General features: G+C 39.5%; 1 protein-coding gene across 4 annotated transcripts in view; it reads right to left on the bottom strand.

Moving 5' to 3' along the window:
- Positions 1-6,970: 6,970 nt before the first annotated feature.
- The window catches only part of asic2 (acid-sensing (proton-gated) ion channel 2), a 360,784-nt gene continuing 348,925 nt past the window's right edge, over positions 6,971-18,829 (bottom strand). For all 4 annotated transcript variants that reach the window (XM_020605428.1, XM_020605427.1, XM_020605429.1 and 1 more), the window contains 7 exons: positions 16,969-17,119; positions 16,696-16,752; positions 12,194-12,347; positions 11,985-12,076; positions 10,319-10,398; positions 9,581-9,649; positions 6,971-7,970 (listed from right to left, as the gene is read on the bottom strand). In XM_020605428.1, coding sequence (XP_020461084.1) covers positions 7,869-7,970; positions 9,581-9,649; positions 10,319-10,398; positions 11,985-12,076; positions 12,194-12,347; positions 16,696-16,752; positions 16,969-17,119 — 705 coding nt within the window. In that variant the 3' untranslated portion in view covers positions 6,971-7,868. The remainder of the gene's footprint in view (positions 7,971-9,580; positions 9,650-10,318; positions 10,399-11,984; positions 12,077-12,193; positions 12,348-16,695; positions 16,753-16,968; positions 17,120-18,829) is intronic.

The raw sequence follows: 18,829 nt of genomic DNA, 5'->3' as shown, positions 1-18,829 counted from the left end.
TGGCCTGGGAACGCCTCAGCATTCCCCCGGAGGAGCTGGAGGAAGTGTCTGGAGAGAGGGAAGTCTGGGCATCTTTGCTTAGCCCCCGCGACCTGGTTCCAGATAAGCAGAGGAAAATGGATGGATGGAAGAAAGGCGGTTGCTATCCAGTGGCTAAATGAAACTACAGATATTGTCTGGGATATAACATATCATCATGCTGAACACAGAGACTACTCACTAAACCACCTTTACAGCCTCATTATTTCTAAACTTGCACACTATTCTAACTGACAGCCATGATCACTAGCTAGATCATGTCATGCTAAGAGGAAAGGATTTTGTAGAAGAGCTAAGTCCACTAAATCATTTTCCAAGTTGGAAGTCATGGCGGTGACATTGAAGTCATGGCTTTTTGTCAGGGGAACCAGGGTGATGCAAACTTCCAGGTTGGCCTATATATCATCATACCTACCACACTCTATGGGCCTGAGAACGTTTTTGCACCATTTATTCTAATGTGCAGAAGAACAAAATAAATGTAAACAATTTTCTAATTAAATTTAGCAAATAGACTCTTCAGATGATATTCAAAACAGCTGCTTTCTAAATCTGGTGTCTGTTTTGATTTGAAAATTATGTTTATGCAATTATGTTCCCAATATGTCTTCTGAGATCAGTTTTGCACTGACATTAATAATAGATCTCAAGGTTAAATGCATTGTCCTGGACTGAGGAGAAAGTTTCCAGAAATCAGGTTGGGGTGAGGAGTGGAGAATGAAACCCAGTGTTTCTATGTTGCCTGCTTCAGCTCCATTTAGTTCTCAACTGTATTAACACTAAAGTAGAAACATGCTTGAAGAGGTCCAGACTATCATAACTATGCGTAACGAATTAAACAACGACATGCCTAAACACAAGCTCTAAACTAAAACTATCCGTTAAACTGTAACACTTGTTTTAAAGTTTTTAGGCACCATATTAGAGCTAAGAGCTAAGGACTGGTTCACATTGAAAATTTTTAAAATAATACCATTACTGTATTTGGTCCTTCTCTCCATCACCTTGATGACATCTTTGCCTATGTTGGAGAAATCTCTACAGTAAATCCTGTTTGTGTTTAAAAAGTGTTTTGTGCAAGGACAAACTCTTTAAAATTTGAAGTGAGTCAAAATCAGCCACAGCCATTAAATGTTTTATCATGTTCCCACCTGTAGATAAAAAGAAAGATTAGATCTCTCAGGGTGGCTTGTGGTTCATCATGAGCATTTGTCATCTAAGTTTGTTAGCAGTTGCACAGTCAGTTATGTTAGTTGATAAATTGTTGCATGCACATAGGAATTTACAAACCAGGCATCCGAAACAGCATAGAATATCAAAAATAAAAAATATGGTTTTGGGCAGTCCAAATATTTTACAGAAATATTAATATGTAGAAAAATCTGTTCAAGCAGAAACTAACAGGACCCATACTGACGTGTGCACTTTGAACCAAGGGAAGCAGGCAGCAGGTGCCGCTTCACCTCACCGTGAAATCTGCTCAAAAGGTCTGCCTTAGCCTGTGGCTAAACTTTCCAGCTAATGTCATTTAAATCCATTAAGCTGCTTTTGAGCTAACCTGTTAACAAACAAAGAATGATCTCAACAGACAGCCTCCTTAGCTGAGCACATAATGATTAATGTAATAAAAATGACCTCATGAAAGAGCATTATAGTGTCAATAGATAAATAAAGATTTTGCCCAAGAAATGAAACTAACTGATGAGACAAAATTATTCAGCAACTATCCTGGTAATGTAATCTATAATCATTTAAGTAATTTTTTTTATGCAAAAACAGCAAAGATTCACAGGTATTAGCTTCTTAAATTAGACCACATATCTTTGGGCTTCAAACTCATGGTGGGACAAAACAAGACATACAGTATTGCTATGTCATCCTAGCCTCTGAGAATTTATGAAAAAAATGCCTGACATGTTATGGACCAAAGAAACAGTTAATCAAGAAAAAAAAAACAGATTAATTGTGTATTAATATAGCTTATTTTTTACATTATTATGTCTTAATGTCTTACATTTTATTAAACTAATATCAAATACATGTTCACAGACATTCCAATGTATATGGATGTTTCCATTTTTAAGGTTTGCTGCTGGTGTAACTTCTTTGATATAAAGTATGTGACATCATGCGTATCAATGGAGGTAAATGGTAGTGGTTGAGAGAAACAGGGACTATACTACACATTAGGAATGACAACTAAATTATGAAGGAAATAGTCGATACAAACACACACAGTCATGTTTTCCTATCAGTGATGCTGCCAGATACTTTTCCCTGCTCAGCAATTCACTGTTTGGCTCACAGTGTAGATTTGTGAATCTCTACAAGCTGAACCCAGAAACATTTTCTCAGCTTTCCTGTATTCTTGCAAAAACATCATTTGTTCTGAACTGTCTCACTTAGATCCTCCTCCCGACAACTTCCACTGAAGCGACCAGGATATGATCCCTGGCTGGTTTCCCACCCACGAACACTGCCAGTAGTTTGTGTACAGCAGTTTGGAAGAACTTGCAAACCTGGACACTTCCCTAACATGGTTGTTTTTGCCTTAGCATACAGAAATATCATTGTATATTTTTGTTGCTATGATAAGCAGTAAACGTGCACATTGGTTATACCTTAAGTATTTAGTTTTTAACTTGCTGCACACTGTCTCTCAATTCATTATCAATTCACTATCTCTTCAATTCAAACCCACACAGTGACTTGTGAAAGAGTAGAAGGACAAGAGGAACCTTTCTCTCTGCATTAGAAGGTCACCCTGTATGAGGTGATGTTTTTAATCTCTTAAAAAAAAACTCTTAGAAGCACACATTGAAGTTTTTAACAAAACTTTAACTCACAGATAACATCATTTTATTGGCAAAAGTGCAGTTACAGCATTTCTAAAGATGCCCAGATGAGGAGATTGTTTTGTGCTACTGAATCTACACAGTCATATTCTGATGCAACCCTGACAATGAAATAAAAGGTTAAACACACAAGTGCTAAATGCCGAGATGAGCCAAAACATCTGTACATTTTGCTAACCTGTGTTTCACGGATTATCTGAAAAAATAAAAAATAAGCATTAAAAGAGCATTCGAATAGATTCGGGAGTGCAAACTCTTATTTCCTGGACTCTACATTAGTTGTACCTCAGCTCACTTTTGCTGAGCACAGTGTTTGTCTATTCTTGTTTTAGCATACAAACCTGATTCAGGAAACACTTAAATGCACTGAAGTATTTGATCTTATTGTTTCTATAGTGCTCTTTTCAGTACTTGTGCAACCTCCACTGTGTGTGAGTACCTGCTCTACCAAGGCAATTTGTGCATTTATAGTCAGTTGTTGATGCACTATGGCTGACCTGCAGGCAATTTACGATGCCTAAATATTTGCTAAACTGAGACTGAACTGAGGCTGAATCCAGCCTGCAGCAGCTCTCAGATAAGAGTCTCTGGCAATGTGTAGAATATTAATGCAAGAAAACCACAACCAGAGGTATTTTACACAATAGTTAATTCGAACAATGTAACTGCTCCTATGCTTTGGAGATAAACTAAACTGGAACTGGATAACCCTCCCTCAGTCCACAGTACATTCATTATATACTTCAATCTTTCTTGTTTTTACTTTTAAGGCAGTCCTCAGATTGAACGTCACCTCTTTCCTTAATGGCATTTGTTCATTCATAAGAATATGATGTGTGCATGTCTGAGGTGGAGGGAAAAGCGTTATTAGACTGAATTCATGAAACAAATGTGTTGACACAGATGGGGGTTTTTCCACTAGAGGACAGTTCCGAAACGTATTGAGCTGATTAATGCATGGATCTGCGTTAATCAGGGTTGTACATGGAACAGAGTGGAAAAGCAAAGTAGGACAGACCACGTCAAACTGTGTGGTTATGCTTGGTGATGGTTTAGGGAAGTACTCGGTCTATGGCTCATTAGTATCTGGTAGTGTAAACGGAGGTGGGGGGGGGGCAGATGTTTCAGATGTTTTCACTGCTAGCACTGCTGGATTTTCTTTAAAGTAGCAATACTTAATGAAACCTGACCAGCAAGATAAATTGGGTGTCAAGTGAATTCTACCACTGCTGCAGAATGACTCCTCTATTGTCCAAGCTGCTGGAATCAGTTGAGGCTGAGTAGGAGAACACGTCAGCTGATTTATCAACATGTAGACGAGATGTCAGAGGGAAACTGCACTTTAACAAGCTGCTTTACATTTGATCCACCATGGCTTCCTATTTGCTAGTTCTTTCTGCAGGTTTCGCCAGGTGCTTTGTGCTGACTCATCCTTTGTATTCTTTCCAACTTCAACTTATCAGAGTTAAGAACATACCTGAGCAGTAGTTACTGCTGTCCAAACAGTTGGACAGTTGACCAAACCTTCCAAGAACTTTTGCAAGTACCTAGCCTTAGTGAATCAACATGCTACCACTACCATACTGTATTATAAAAAAAAAAAAACAACAAAATATCTCATCACTGGTAAGATTCACATCAGTCAATGCTGAAGTTAAATTTGTTATGTTAAGGACTACAAACCAAACCAGCAATCTTGGTGTAGTCATGAGTCTAAATTCTAAAGTAGCTGCAATAAAAAAAAAACTATCATTTTACTGTTTGGTTAACTCTCATTAGTATGATGGTGTTGTTTTCAGCTACATTCATGGGAATGGGACAGAGGTGGGGATGCAGTGATCTTTGAGCACCAAAATCTAATCAGTTCATCCTTGATATTTGTGCCAAATTTGACGAAATACCTTCAAGGCATTCCAGAGATATTGCCTTTGTGAGAATTGGACATACAGATGGACGGACAACCCTGAAAACATAATTCCTACAACAATAGTACGGAAGCATAAAAACACCTAGATTCAGAGACACAAAGTAAGTTAATTGAAGGACTCAGATATTTCCCTCAGGATTTAGTAGAGACCAAAAACAGTTAAAAAAGGGAGTAAATATTGGACTTGTGGACATTTGCCTGCAGGCCAGAAACATCAAACTAATGAATTCTAATGTTTCTCAGTGTCTAAACAATGTGTGTTGTACCAAAGCGGCTAATTGTTTTTCTTTAACATCCACATTAAGACAACTGCAAAGTCAACCTACCATCATCACTGGACCAGAGTCAGATTTCTCATTTGTTCAACACACTTGGCCAATAAAGCTGATTTTCATTCTGATCTTAAAATAATTATGTCTCAGTAAGACCTGCCTGCAAGCTTGACTAACAGTAACTGTGTCTTCACAGATTTTTCTAAAATGCAACTCAGCCATTTGCAGCTTCCAAACCTCTCAGCTAAATGAAAACACGGAAAGGCATTCATTGTTTATGCACGAGATATTTGAAACAATCCCCAAAAAATGTGGTCTGCTCTTGCAAAGTGAGGTCTTAACTTCTCAGTTTGCTGCTATGTTTGATTAAATTGTTATTTTTGTATCACATTGCACCGTAGTTTTTTCTTCTGTTGGATTCATTTCAAACCCTATTTATTTGTCTATTTATCAACACTAGCTACATGCCTGTAGGAATGACAGTGTTAGTCTGTCGATCCACCACTTTGGTCCAGACTCATTCTTGTTCCCCTCAAAATAAACTGTCTGTTTTTAGTGCAAATTAGCTAAAGTTAGCATACTAACACACTAAACTAAGATGGTAAAACATGGTTAAAAAAAACAAAACAGGATGCATTAGTAGTGTCACTGACATTAGTTCAGAACAGGATTTCTTTCTATTTTATTGCATTGCTGTGTCCTTTTATGCCATGTTTTGTGAGTAATTTTCTTGTTAAATGGTGCTACTTGTGTTACCTAGCCTTGCCACAACAGGACGCCACCACTGCAAAACAACTTTTTCATTTAATAGTTTCACATTAAAAACACACAACGATTGTTGCATCACAAAATGAGAAAATGCCATCCTGTGATAACAATTGAAGCCAAAGTAGAGAGAGAAACAGCCAGTGCTGCTGCCACCTAGAGAAGCGAGACACACTTGTCTCACATCTCTGCAGGTTGGCTAAGGACTGTGTTTGTCTGAAGCCACAACATGAAAAAGTACACAGAGACAGCAGGTTGAGCCACAGATGGGAAATCATAATTCAAACAGTCCCATAAAGCACTTCAATTCATTCCTACCTGCAATGTACATTACCATGATGACAGAGACCATGCTAGAATGATTATGGACTAGTAATAGAAAGCTCAGATACACAAAATCATCCAAATGGTGTCAAACAAGCTTTTGGTGTAAAGCCATATATATGAAACCGTTGTTTCAGCTAAACCTGTATGGAAAAGGATGGCTGGTGCTCATAGCAGAAGTGTGTCCTTCATTATTTTGCCTGACATTCAACTGCCCCAAGATGCTGCTGCCTGTTACATAACCTTCTCACCTACTAAGATCTGCAGAGTAAGCAACATTATGTAAAAATGTGACTGATATGCAGTCATTCTGGACAAGAAGTTTTGCTAAAGTTTATCTTCTTTTTAATTAGAGCTGCTTCGGCGCAGTTCCTCTTCTTACAATAGTGGGAAAACAATTTAATAAAATAAAAGAACACCATAACACAGCAGATCTTGTATAATAAAAAAACCCAAATGTTTCCTGGCTGATCCCTGGTGCATTTCTGATCATTTTATAATTATAAAAGTTGTTTAAAATTGTCAAGGTTGGGGATTTGTGTGTGGGGGTAGGGGATGGCATGGGACGATGCCACCCTCTATAAAATGGTAATAGCTGTCCAAAGTATTACCCTGACATTCTCCTAATGAAATCATTGTTTAACAACACCCCAGGCGTATTCGCTTGCTGCAGCGCTTTGTACTTAGTTTGTCTGGCAGGCAAATAAATTCAGATTCTGCCTTACTTAGCTATAGTAGGTGCTGTGGTGAGGTGCAGCGACCAAAAGCCAGTCATTTATTCACATAAATTTAACAGTATAACATCTCTTTATTTAGAGAACAGCTCACCATCCCAGGAGCAACCTAGCAAACATGCCTTCTACAAAACTGCTTAAACTAAAACTAAATGGTGAGAAAAATATGCACAGTGTTGGCTGTAAAATATTCAGGTTTCACTGTTTTCAGTAAACAAAGTGTTCAGGTTTTTTTTTCCCTCAGTAACACGCATCACAAATCACCACCAGCCCATCAAACTTCAAGATAATTAACTAAGAAATGATAAATCACTCACTGGAATATTTTCAAAGATGGATTGGTCACATCTGAACTATGATTTTAAACAACCATATGTTCAATCTGTACATTCAAAGCTCAAATGTCTCGCTTGGGCGCTTGTCACAGGCCTGTCCTGCAGATACGGACAAATGGCACACATGTACACTAAAGCAACACTGCAGTCCAGCGTATGCATCAGCAAAGAGAGCAAGATAGATTGACACATGCAGTTTGGACAGTTCAAAACCAATTTTGTACAGTTCATTTGGCAGTGAGTGACATATGAATGTGTTTGTTACATAGATATGCTGCACGGGTATAAGCCCCCTTCATGGGTAGTTACACCACCTAGTCTCTGATTTTCTGTGTGCATGACTGCAGGTCTGGCACAGCGGAAGTCGCCCTCCTACAACAGTACAGTGCAGGGTGACAGAGAGGGCTGATAGGTCCGGCTGACAGCTCCTTAATCCTCATTAGTGCCTCAGACAGGGCGGTGTGACAGAGCACAGCACTGTCCTTAGGCCAAGCCCTGTTCTTGTCCTTGTCTTCTCCCCTCCCCTGTTAAAGGTCCTGCAGGCGCCAAAACAGAAGATGTAGCGCCACCCAGTGGAGGCTGGATGTGTATGGCTTTGAGGGGAAGGGGAGAGGCCCTCAGCAAGCAATCTCCTCCAGGGTGCCCAAAGTTGTTTGCAGAGGGACTGTCACAGTGTGGCTGATGGACTCCGAATGGTTTGCCACAGGGTCACAGGAACTCTGGGGAAAAAGAAGTTTGAAAGAGCCTTGGTGCCAAGTCAAAGCAAAATACAGTGGGGCATCTTGTAAAACAGGTGTTTCTATATGGGGACATAAACTGAAAACAGAACAAATACACTAAAAGATATAAACAAAGATAATTGGCATTAGCAAGAGAGCTAAATATTAGTTAATAACAGCTTTAAAAACATGAGTTTTATTAAAGCTGGGGATGGTAGCAGAGTGGTTAATGTTCACTAGGAGACACACACTACTAACTCTTGGTTAGATAGTGTTAGATATTTTTAGTCAGATAGAAATTGGATAGATACTTTGTGTATTAGAAATGTTTAGTGGAGATAGGATGTCTAGTTAGACTGTTAAATGCTTATGAGTTTCTGCAGAGTACATCTGGTCAAGGATAACTAGAGAGAAAAGTTGATGACTGTCAGCAGACAGGGTGTTTAATATTATTATTATGACGTGTATAACTGTAGCCTTAGCCATAATATGTTCTTATGTTTAAGTCACGACATGTTACTAGAGGTCGTGAGAATGTTTTTAGCTACACACCACTTAATCAGCAGACACACACACGCACATTGATTTGCTTCATGTTTTGACTACTGCTATGACCAGCTGCAAAGCTGGCAACAGAGACGTCTCGGTTGACGTTTCTGTGTAGTATGGGGCTAGCCCAACCGAGGGGATATAATGTATAGGCCTGGTGGGTTCAGGGTCTTTCATCTTACATCTACCTGCGAGCAGTTTGATGGTGCAAGATACCTGAGCGTGTAATGTTAATTTTACCTGTGATCCTTTGAATAAATCAGCACTGTTTTGAAGTTACTTGGACTGTCTCGTCTCTCAGAGTTAGCAATGGTAACAAGAACCAGAGTCCTACAATAAATAATGGCTGAACTTATAAACACTACAAATATTGGCCTGAACTTAGACTGTGTACTGATGTGTGTTTAAATGGCAATGCGATCATGGAGCTTTGCAAAAATTTTAACTGCATAGTAAAGTTAAGTGAAATGCTGTTTAATTCAGGCAGAGAACTGAAGTTGCTCCTTGCATTAGCTAACTGGCAGCAGTTTCGTTCATTCTTCATCAGTAGTGGCTCATTCCTTTGACGCTGTTCGGCCACCAGCTGACCAGTAATGTCCTGTAACACTCATACAGTTCACAGTGAACATTACAACCTGACTCTTTTCACTCTTTATTCTGCAGTTTACTGCTGTAGCTGCCTCCACTACTCCAACCTCCTCCTTATACTACAGCTAATTGCTGATGTAACTAAGATTTGATGCCCATGTAGATACTGTATGTGATTGGTAAAAGAGAATTAGTTCTTCCAACACAAACTTTGCTGCTCAGATTCTCCGAGAGCTCCTTTAAAGAGCTGCCAAAGAGCATGCCAGTTTGGCATTTTGTGCCAAACTGGCATGCTATTATCGGTCTGAACGCAGTCTCAGATTTGCTAAGGTGCTCCTTCCACATGCAGGGTTAGGGCAGGGTTTGCTATGTATGAACAGAGTGAGTGAAATTACACTAAATCTACACGCTCCACTTACATAGAACACTCTGTGAAGAAGATTGACAAATGAAGGGTTGAAGGCCACTCTTACCACATCCTCTCCATGACTCTCCTCCTCCTCCTCTCTGTTCAGTAAATCCAGTAGTCTGTCTTTCACCACCTGCAGATAAGGGGAAATAAGTCAGAAAGACTTCTCTCTGCATTTTTAGAATATCTACATGGCCTCTTGCTGTAATTACTCACTGCACAGAAGCATTTGACTTTGTAAAGTAATAAGGTGGCAAATATGGCAAGAATCTACACCATTACAATTGTTTTAGCATGCTAGCTGTTAAAAATTGCTTTAAAACTGCTTGTGTTGGCAACATGTGGATTTCTTTTTCCCATTACTCAATTATGACCACAAAATGGTTCAAAAACATATTTCTAAAGCCCTGGGAGACGTGAAGACTATTATGTACTTGTCAGAGTCCATTGTAGCTGAAAGCAGCAGGAGAAGCTCTAAAGAGGGGCACACAGTGGGCTACAATAAAGGTAATGGAAAGTACCATCAGCCCATCATCCCAGTCAGATCTAAAGTCAATCCAGCTGTATATTTGCCTTTTATTTATTAATTTATTTTTTAAAATTTGTGGTATTGTTCCTGTTTTTGGCTTTCATGGTCAATGCTCTAACTCTTCCCTGTAAAAAAGAAAACAAGGGCTATTAAAGTTTATTACATTGACATAAACTGCTAAAGGCTCTGGAGGAGTAGGATGTACGGGAGTAATGAATTATTTCAATGGGTTTAATGAGAGTAAAAATGTGAAAACTGCAACTTGAGATTAACCTCATAAACATAGTCAAACAGCTCCAGGATGGTGAGGATGCTGGCTCCAATGAACAGACCCATCTGACCTCCAATATCACCTGTAGAAGGTCACATGCACAGGCACATATAGAGAAATGGAACAGCAAAATCAGGCTTATTTGTACAGACCATTAAACCATGACCATGAAAAACACTAGATTCCTTCTGCCTGGTAGGATCTTTACAACTACAGCTGTCAAAATTAACGTGATAATAATGAGTTAATCCAATTTTTTTTTGACCAGCGATTAACGCAGTGATTATGACTCTTGGCCCGCCCCATAGTTTGGGAAATCAGGAAGTGAAGCAGCAGCAGAAATGAGCAGAAATGGATAAAGAAAAGGGTCTTTTGAATGTCAAGTTCATTTTCAAGGCTGTGCCAGATGGTTCTCTCAAGACCAAAGTTGTTTGCATTTACTGTCAATGTAAACTGTGTTACCACCGGAGTACATCAAGTTTCAAATACCACTTGCTGACCAAGCATACAGCTGATGCAGAGAGCCCTCCTCCCCATCGCCAAAGACAGACCACGCTGGATAGTTTTCAATGGACAACTCTACAAGCAGCAAATTTTCAACAGCGACAGCTTAATGGGTGGCTACAGCTTGCAGGCCAATCAACATCTTGGAGGACGAGGGTCTGCCTGAAATAACATCCAAAGACTGCACATATGAATTGCCTTCAAGAGCCTCCACTGTAATGAAGATACACAACATGTATGAACATGACAAAGCTAAAGTGGAGGAGGTACTGGGACAGATGAACACAGTTGTGCTCAACGGAGACTACTGGACTTCTCTCAGTAATCACAGTTTCTTCTGTGTCCCTTAAAGGTACATTTAAAAGCTAGAATAGTTTTTTAAAAGGACAATTAATTTGCAATTAATTAATAAACTTTGGACAATCGTGCGATTAATTGAGATGAATTATTTTAATCGATTTTAATCAGCGCTAATTAAAATGCACCTTCAGAGTTCAGTGCAGGTATAAACCTGGGGACTGTATTCAGTCTGTAAATGTGTTTTTAATGCCATGTGCAGAACTTTCACCATGATTTTTGAGGACTGTTTTTGTTGATGCAATCTCAGTCCCTTTTCACAACAAGATGACACATAAATGACTTGAATTCAATACTTTGTAGGGTCAGGTCAGGAAATTTTACACCTCATTTGGTTATTATTGGTTATTTACCAAATACAATGTCAGTCACCTGGGTTCTAGATCCCATGAATCGGCAATGTTTAACTGGCAATTTACTGGGTTTACATTTGCCTCAGTCTTTGAATATTTAAACAGCACTGCATGTTTTAATGAACTGGTCAATGTTAAAACAAGTGACAGCAGCAGAGCCATCAAACAAAAACTGAAAACAAGCAAATTGCTGCTTTTTTCATTTACTGATGCTGCTCCACAGATCTGGATCATACAATTTGATCAGTGCAGACATTTTGTTGATGGCTTGTTTCACAGTGTAATTGCATCATAAGTAAGTTTGTCAACCATCACATCAGGCATCTTTGTATCATCTACTCTAAGTCAGTCCCATGAGTGAGCACATTATTACACAAGTAGCATGGCTGTGACTAACATACTCTAGACTGGATCCAGGTTTGGAAAATTAACATTAACAATGAGTAAAACCTACCAAGCAAGCCTGCCACCTCGTAGGCTTTCTTCTGCTCGATGGTTTCATAGTTCAAAGCTTCAAAGAACACGTCCAACACCAAGATGTTGTCTCTGCAAAAGGCAAAACAGGGCATTTGTCCTAATGAATCCCGCAGCTGGCACTCACTTGGCAAGCACCACAGTCAGCAAACATACAAAGCACAAGGAAAAAAATAACAGGCTACTTACGTGATGTACTTCTCCGTCTTGTTGAACTTTTTCTGCAGGTAGCGGGCTGAGGTCTTGCTGGGGATTTTGACCATGGATAGCTCTTTGTTGTAACGGGTCATGTTGCACGATGTCCGGCACATGCAGTTACTACTCTCCACAGCTGACAGCTTAGCTTCACGTGTGGTCATGGTGAGGGGAAAAGCATAACAGTGGGAGGGAAAATGGTACAAGGAGTTGGAATGAGGATGGTTTGAAGATGATGAAGACAATGAAGAAATGCCCTTTTAGATACATTGAGACTTGACCTTGCATGGTCCCTGGACATTCTGAGACATTCAGTTTAAAAGCATTAAACTAGCCAAACTGGTTCATAACTACTGTACAATATTTCTTTGAGTCTCACAAAGGCACAAACACACTATTCTGTCTGCAATCTGATTCCTAAGTATTTTGCCATTGATTTGAGTGTGAAGCACCTGCTGTGGTGATGAATATTCACCTGACAATGTAGTAGTTTGACTATGGCCTTTACCCCTGAGACAAGTCATATCTAACTGGCAAACAAAAGCCTTTTATTTGAAGAACTGCAGCACAGACTAAACTGGAGTAATAATAAAGCGCTATAAAATAGGCCAGAGGGAGAGTCATGTGCATCGTATACCTTATGAGAAAATCACCTGCAAGAACAAACACACTGATGTTGTGGATGTGCTGTTGCAGGCTGGAGCCACATTCGAACTAAGAGTATACAGTCACAAAAAAAAAAAAACATGGAATAAAATAACATTATGTTAAATTGTGGTCATGATTCAACACACCACAGCTCCAATAATTACTCTAATTAACTACATGCAGCTGCGTGTCAGTGCATTTTCACTGTTGATAAACAGTAATTGCTCTCAAAGATACAGGCCTGAAGCTTGTGTAGATTTGTGTTGAGAGCAGGAGGGTAGTATACCTTCTAAGAGATGACTGACATCTATTTTCTGAGATGTGTGACCTCTGTTTACTGACAGAAAAGAAAGAGAGGTCACACATACTGTACCCTACCTCTGTACATATAGAGTACATGCATAAAACTAACACACATGATTGCACACATGAGGATAAGGACAATCACCTTTATTGGTCAAGTATGCTACACACAAGTAATTTGTTTCCTGTACAAAACCAGTGGCAGCCATCTGCGGCGCCACCTCAACCGATGGCTCTAACCATCGAGGGCAATGGGGGGAGCCTTCAATCTTCAACCTTGTGGTTAGGAGACGACTGCTCTACCCACCGCACCACTGTCGCCTCCCCCACTGTACCACTGTCGCCTTCCCTATGGCCCTATTCATACTGCGTCTTGAGTTCGCAAATGTTTATTCAATAAAAGCCCACATGACAGTAAAGTCTCTGTCATTGTCAATGTCACATACAGAGGAGAGAATGTAATGCAACAAACACACACTCAAGCAGCAACCTGCAAAACAGTCTTAACACCAACACAAATCCTAATGCAGAAATAACAAGCTCTATTCACGGCTCTGCTTTGGCAGTTTGACTCCGAGAAAAAAATAAAATTTTTAAAAATGCCGTGAATGATTTTATGTTAAGCCCACAGCCTCCTACACAGCATCCACTCTCTTCACAGTGATGGTAATGTTAAGTGACACAGGCTTTTCAATATAGCTCCATCAGAAGCTTCCCCGGCATCGAGGCCACTCACGCTACTCACAAATCACTTTCTTTAGCTAAATTTTTGAAGTTCTAGAGTTTAAATAATCGTCATTTAATTTCACGAGATATTACAGAATCCTTTCTCACTACCAAAAACTTCTCTCACTGGATCTTCTTCAGATTTAAAATCTCCTCATACACCCACCCCTTATTCTATCAACGGAAAGCAAAGGAGAAGTTAATGTTATCAGTCTAATTTCTCACTGAGACAACTCTGTGGCAGGCCTGCAGATCACAGAGCATGAGGCAGCTATCCCCTATGGTGCACTAATGGCTGGTGGGGCACCACAGTCATGTAATTGCAAGAAGAAATTCAATATAGCTTCTCAGTGGTCTCTTGTTTTTATTCAAATGAGAGATTATTGGATACATGGGAGCAAGGCCTCGTGCATTCAAATGATTGATTTCTTTCTCTAAGCCACTCACCTTTGTCCATCTCCTACACTCATTTTTCTCACACATACATTTAAATATAAAAGACAGAATTATCATAACACATTTCTTCCTCATAAGTTTAATATTTTCCTAAATTTTAATGCATAACTAGCTGTTAATAGCAGATAGAAAGGTATTTACAGAAAGATTACTGCTTTAACCATTTATTTAAAACTGTTCATTGTTTGACAACTATAGCAAATAATTGTGTTTTCTGTCTGGATGTGTAATTACAGTATAAGCTGTCTTTGTTTTCTCAAAAGCACTTGATAAGCAGCTTGTTAACAGACAACAGATGCAGCTGTCTCCTATTAAAAATATTTTTTAGTGCTGTCTCCAAAACGTGTGCGACATAGTTACAGAGAGAGAAAAACCCAATCAAACTTTTGCCGAGCAAAGACTTCTCTGGAGCAAATTGGTACTGAGTTTAAAACAAGAATTCATTTGCATTCAGTGATCCAAGCAGAATATGTGTGTCTGCTGTGATTGTGAAAACCATACTGTTCAAAATATGAAACCAATTACAGGCGAGAGAGAGAGACGGAGCTGTCTGGAATACCTAACAACACCTTCGACATTCCTCCTGCATCATACAGTGTAACTTCTAGGTTGTAACTTTGGTGAGATACACTGAACAATCTTTTGGTGTGGGAGTTTGCATCCTTGATGCTGATTGCCTGAAGGTTTTGCTGCTCTTGGCCACATTTGCACAAGACGGATTTCCAGAGATAATTTACCTCAGGGTGGGAGAAGTGGGGGCTAAGCATAAAGGCTGGTGTGGTGTGGGAGCAGAGAACATTTTATCAATGTTGCTGTAACTCCCACTGGCTACCAGCTGAGGCTGATAAAGGTCAAGCATTTCTTTGTATGCTTTTGAACTGACTCATTATATACAGTATGTTTTCTCTGACTATGGGCTTTTCGTGATCAAAATGCAGATTACATGGCCATTGTATATTAGAACTGAAATGGCTAACAGTGACTTCATAGAATCTAGCAGGCTGTATTTTCTATTTACTATGTAGGAAAATATATGTATGGGCACAGCCCTTAAAACATCAGTGTGTACCCAAATTACAAAAAACATTCATTCGCAATCACATCATGGAATCTAGCCATACAGTGCAGAAAGGTTTGGTTTTATTTGCCCACATTTTAAGAGCTCTGCCTCCAATAAAGTAGATGAAATTTCTTTGTCTATATGAGTCCAATATTTTGAACTGTTTAGAAATGTACTCATAAAAAACCTACCTGGAACCAATGCCCATAAATATATTTAAAAAAAAAAAAGAGAATCCATCTGAGTGCGAACACGGGACAGTAAGACCCAGCCCCTAATAGGTGAAGGATTATTAAAGCTGTATTTCAACACCAGGGGTTCAAAACTGTTCTAATATATAGCTGAGCATTTCATTTCAGTGAGTTATATCACTGTGTTTACATTCTTTTATTACTCTGAGCAGCAGTGAGTACACACATATTTAGAGAGCTGGAGTTACATCCAGGGAACTTATGTTATTTCGCCCCATCTCACTGCTGAGTAGGAGACTACCACTGTGCAATCTCTGTTTATGTTTGCTCGTACAGAGTGGTGAGTGTACAGTGTAATGGCTTTGCTAAATGTGTGTTACCAAAAAGGAGAAAATTACTGAGAATCTTTCTTCCACTTCCTTAACATTGTCTTCACTATTAATACACAGACATGTGTTACAGCTCTTAACACAGTTCCTGTGTCTCCACTTGGTTTGTCCATAGCCACCAACATGTAGATCTGTAATACAGCTGTAGGGAGGGCACTGGCCACCCCCAAAATCTGATTGGTCACCCCTGCCAGAATCAAAATGTGATGCTTGTCAGTATTAATGAATAAAAAATTAAAAACAATGATAAATCATTGCCTTAAATACAACTAAAATTTTTGGTGCTTCATAATTAATATTGGTCAAAACTTTTTTATTTTAAATCTTACATGCAGCATGGTATTTCCATGAATTTGTCTGACTGTGTTGTTGGGGAGGCATGATTTGCCTCACTGAGGGGAACACTGTGCAGCAGCGATGTCCCTGGCATGGAATAAATAAGGAGTGAGAGAAGTTAGCTAAAGAAAGCACTACAGTATGTGTGTCTCATTTCTACACAAAATAAACAATTTGATTCTTAATAATATATGGTTTATTATTTTGTAGAACGAATGGTTTAATTGACTTTTCACATGTATTTGAAGTGTGGCACCCCTCTCTGAGTCTGTGCCCCAGCTTGGCCATCCCATCAAAATTGTCTCGATACACCCCTGGACTAGCCAGTAGATAGTACATGTGTTCGTCATGTTGATGAGGTTTTCTGTACTGTACATGTGGACTTACCAAGGGCAGGCTCAGCACAGTCTTTATACTGCTCAGGTGTGCAATACGGAGCATCACCTACAAACAGTTTGAATCAAGCATATTAGAAGAAGAATTCAGTCAGTGGCAGTGTTTAAAAATAAGTTCTTGGAAGACTCTACAAGCAAAGTGTAAACTGTTAGATGAATGTAGAAGTGCAATACCTTTTTTCCTGCCAAAATGCAACCTTGCTAAAAACCACCAAAAGTGTCTAACTTTTTTTTTTAATGCTGAAGTAAGAAGGCGGGTGTTGACCAGGCATGTGCACCATCCTGCAGTTGCAATTCTCCACAATGTAACGAGTTTCACAGTCAATCCTGCAGGCAGTTACACTGTAGACCTCGAAAAATCCTGACTCCAGCACCTTTGACTCGCACTCTCCCCACGGGGGAGGCAGGTAGGTCAGCTACAGGTAAGAAAGGAGGTGTGGGGTTAGTGGGGACTGGGGGCATAAGGAATGGAGACAGTTTTTCTCAAACACATCAGGTTTTCTGCAGTGTCCACCAAAATAAATGTGAGAGTTTTAAAGTCTTTTAACACAGAATGCAATTTAATATCTTTTTCATATCAATAAAACAAACAAAACAAACAAACAAAAAAAAAACAATGGGAAACCAGTTGGAACAATAAGGCTTCCATTTATTTATTAGCTAGATGAATTTATCAATTATTAATCAATTCAATTTAAGTTAATTCAAGGTTTAATTATACCCAACACTGGCCTATTATGAGTCAGTGAGGTTTCTGTTCCTAGCTGCTCTAGCTAGTGGTACCAACAGCTTGCTGAAAAGTAAATTAAAATAAACAGCCTCCTGCAGTACAATCTGCTGTGGCAACAGTCTCAAAGCCCACAACCACATATAAAAACGTTGTAACTTTTTTTGAGGGAAGTAAATTCAATACTTTTAAAGACCTGCAGATACTCAGCAGAGAATACCCATGTATTAAGTCCTAAATGTGGACAGTGGCTTTCCAAAATGTGTTGCTTAATCTTTGGAAATAAACCAGTACAGAAAAGCAGAAGAGCCCCATAATAAACCAGGCAGCATGTAAAACAACTCAACAGATAGCCAGACTCTGTGAGAAAAATCCCACTACAACTGGTGATGGGAGCACAAAAACTCCAAATGTCCTTCTCCTGCAGCTCTAAAGACTGGAACACAGCAGTTAGGAACAAAGGACACCAAGCCCACTCCATAGCCATGTTTTCAGTATCCGTCACCCACCACCCTCTGTTCCCCAGTTCCCTTCATTATCATTACAATGCATCCCAAGTGAGACTGCTTCCTCTGCCAAAAGGACAATTTTTAAATGAGGCAAAAACCAGCATCCTGCCAGGTAAAATCTGGCCACAGTTTGTTACTATTGACGGAATTTCAAACTCTGCTCTCTCTATCAGGCGTATTTCTGCTTCGAGGGAGTTCGATGATGTCTACAGATAACCTCACAAACATTTAGGACAATAAATTCAAATGCGATCCAAGCAACAATCTAGCGTGCTGAATATTTCACCACACAGAAGCCTCTGGCATTTCTGGGCATGGCTTGAATGTCTCCTGTGTTAACTCAACATGCCCTCCCTGATGCCATCAGCAAGCCCGAGCAATGAATACTGACATCCAGACAGGATTAATTTTATTAGGGACTTAAAAGTGCTTCTCAGCAATCCTTAACCTTAAAAATCACCTTCATACCTCAGCTAATCTTCACTTCTTGCCTAATCAGAGTCAGCTATGCCTGATTTGAGATCTGATTATTTCTATGTAATCATATAATCCTATGTGCTCAGTATCACTTTTCACTGTGTTGAGCCCTGCTGACCTGATTACAGTCTGTCTAATCTGAGGCCCGTGCCCCACTTGGTGTGTTATTAATCAATGTTCCATTCTCCTGTTATACCGGAGCAATGCTTTAATTGGGCTTTGTAATTTGGCAGCAAGGGAAATGTTAAAAAAAAGTTGGATTTGACAAGGGTGTTAATAAGGTATTTGTATTAACACTAGCTGTGTGAGCTGAAATGGACATTTTAGAGTCTAGATTGGAGCCGAATCTCAACACAAAATCAGTGTACAGAGGCACGCCACAAATCCCCCCCCCCCCCCCCCACACCTCTTCT

Source organism: Monopterus albus, unplaced genomic scaffold (assembly GCF_001952655.1).
Source record: "Monopterus albus unplaced genomic scaffold, M_albus_1.0 scaffold70.1, whole genome shotgun sequence".
Taxonomy (NCBI): domain Eukaryota; kingdom Metazoa; phylum Chordata; class Actinopteri; order Synbranchiformes; family Synbranchidae; genus Monopterus; species Monopterus albus.
The sequence above is the reverse complement of the archived record's forward strand: the minus strand, read 5'-3'. Positions and strand labels throughout refer to the sequence as shown.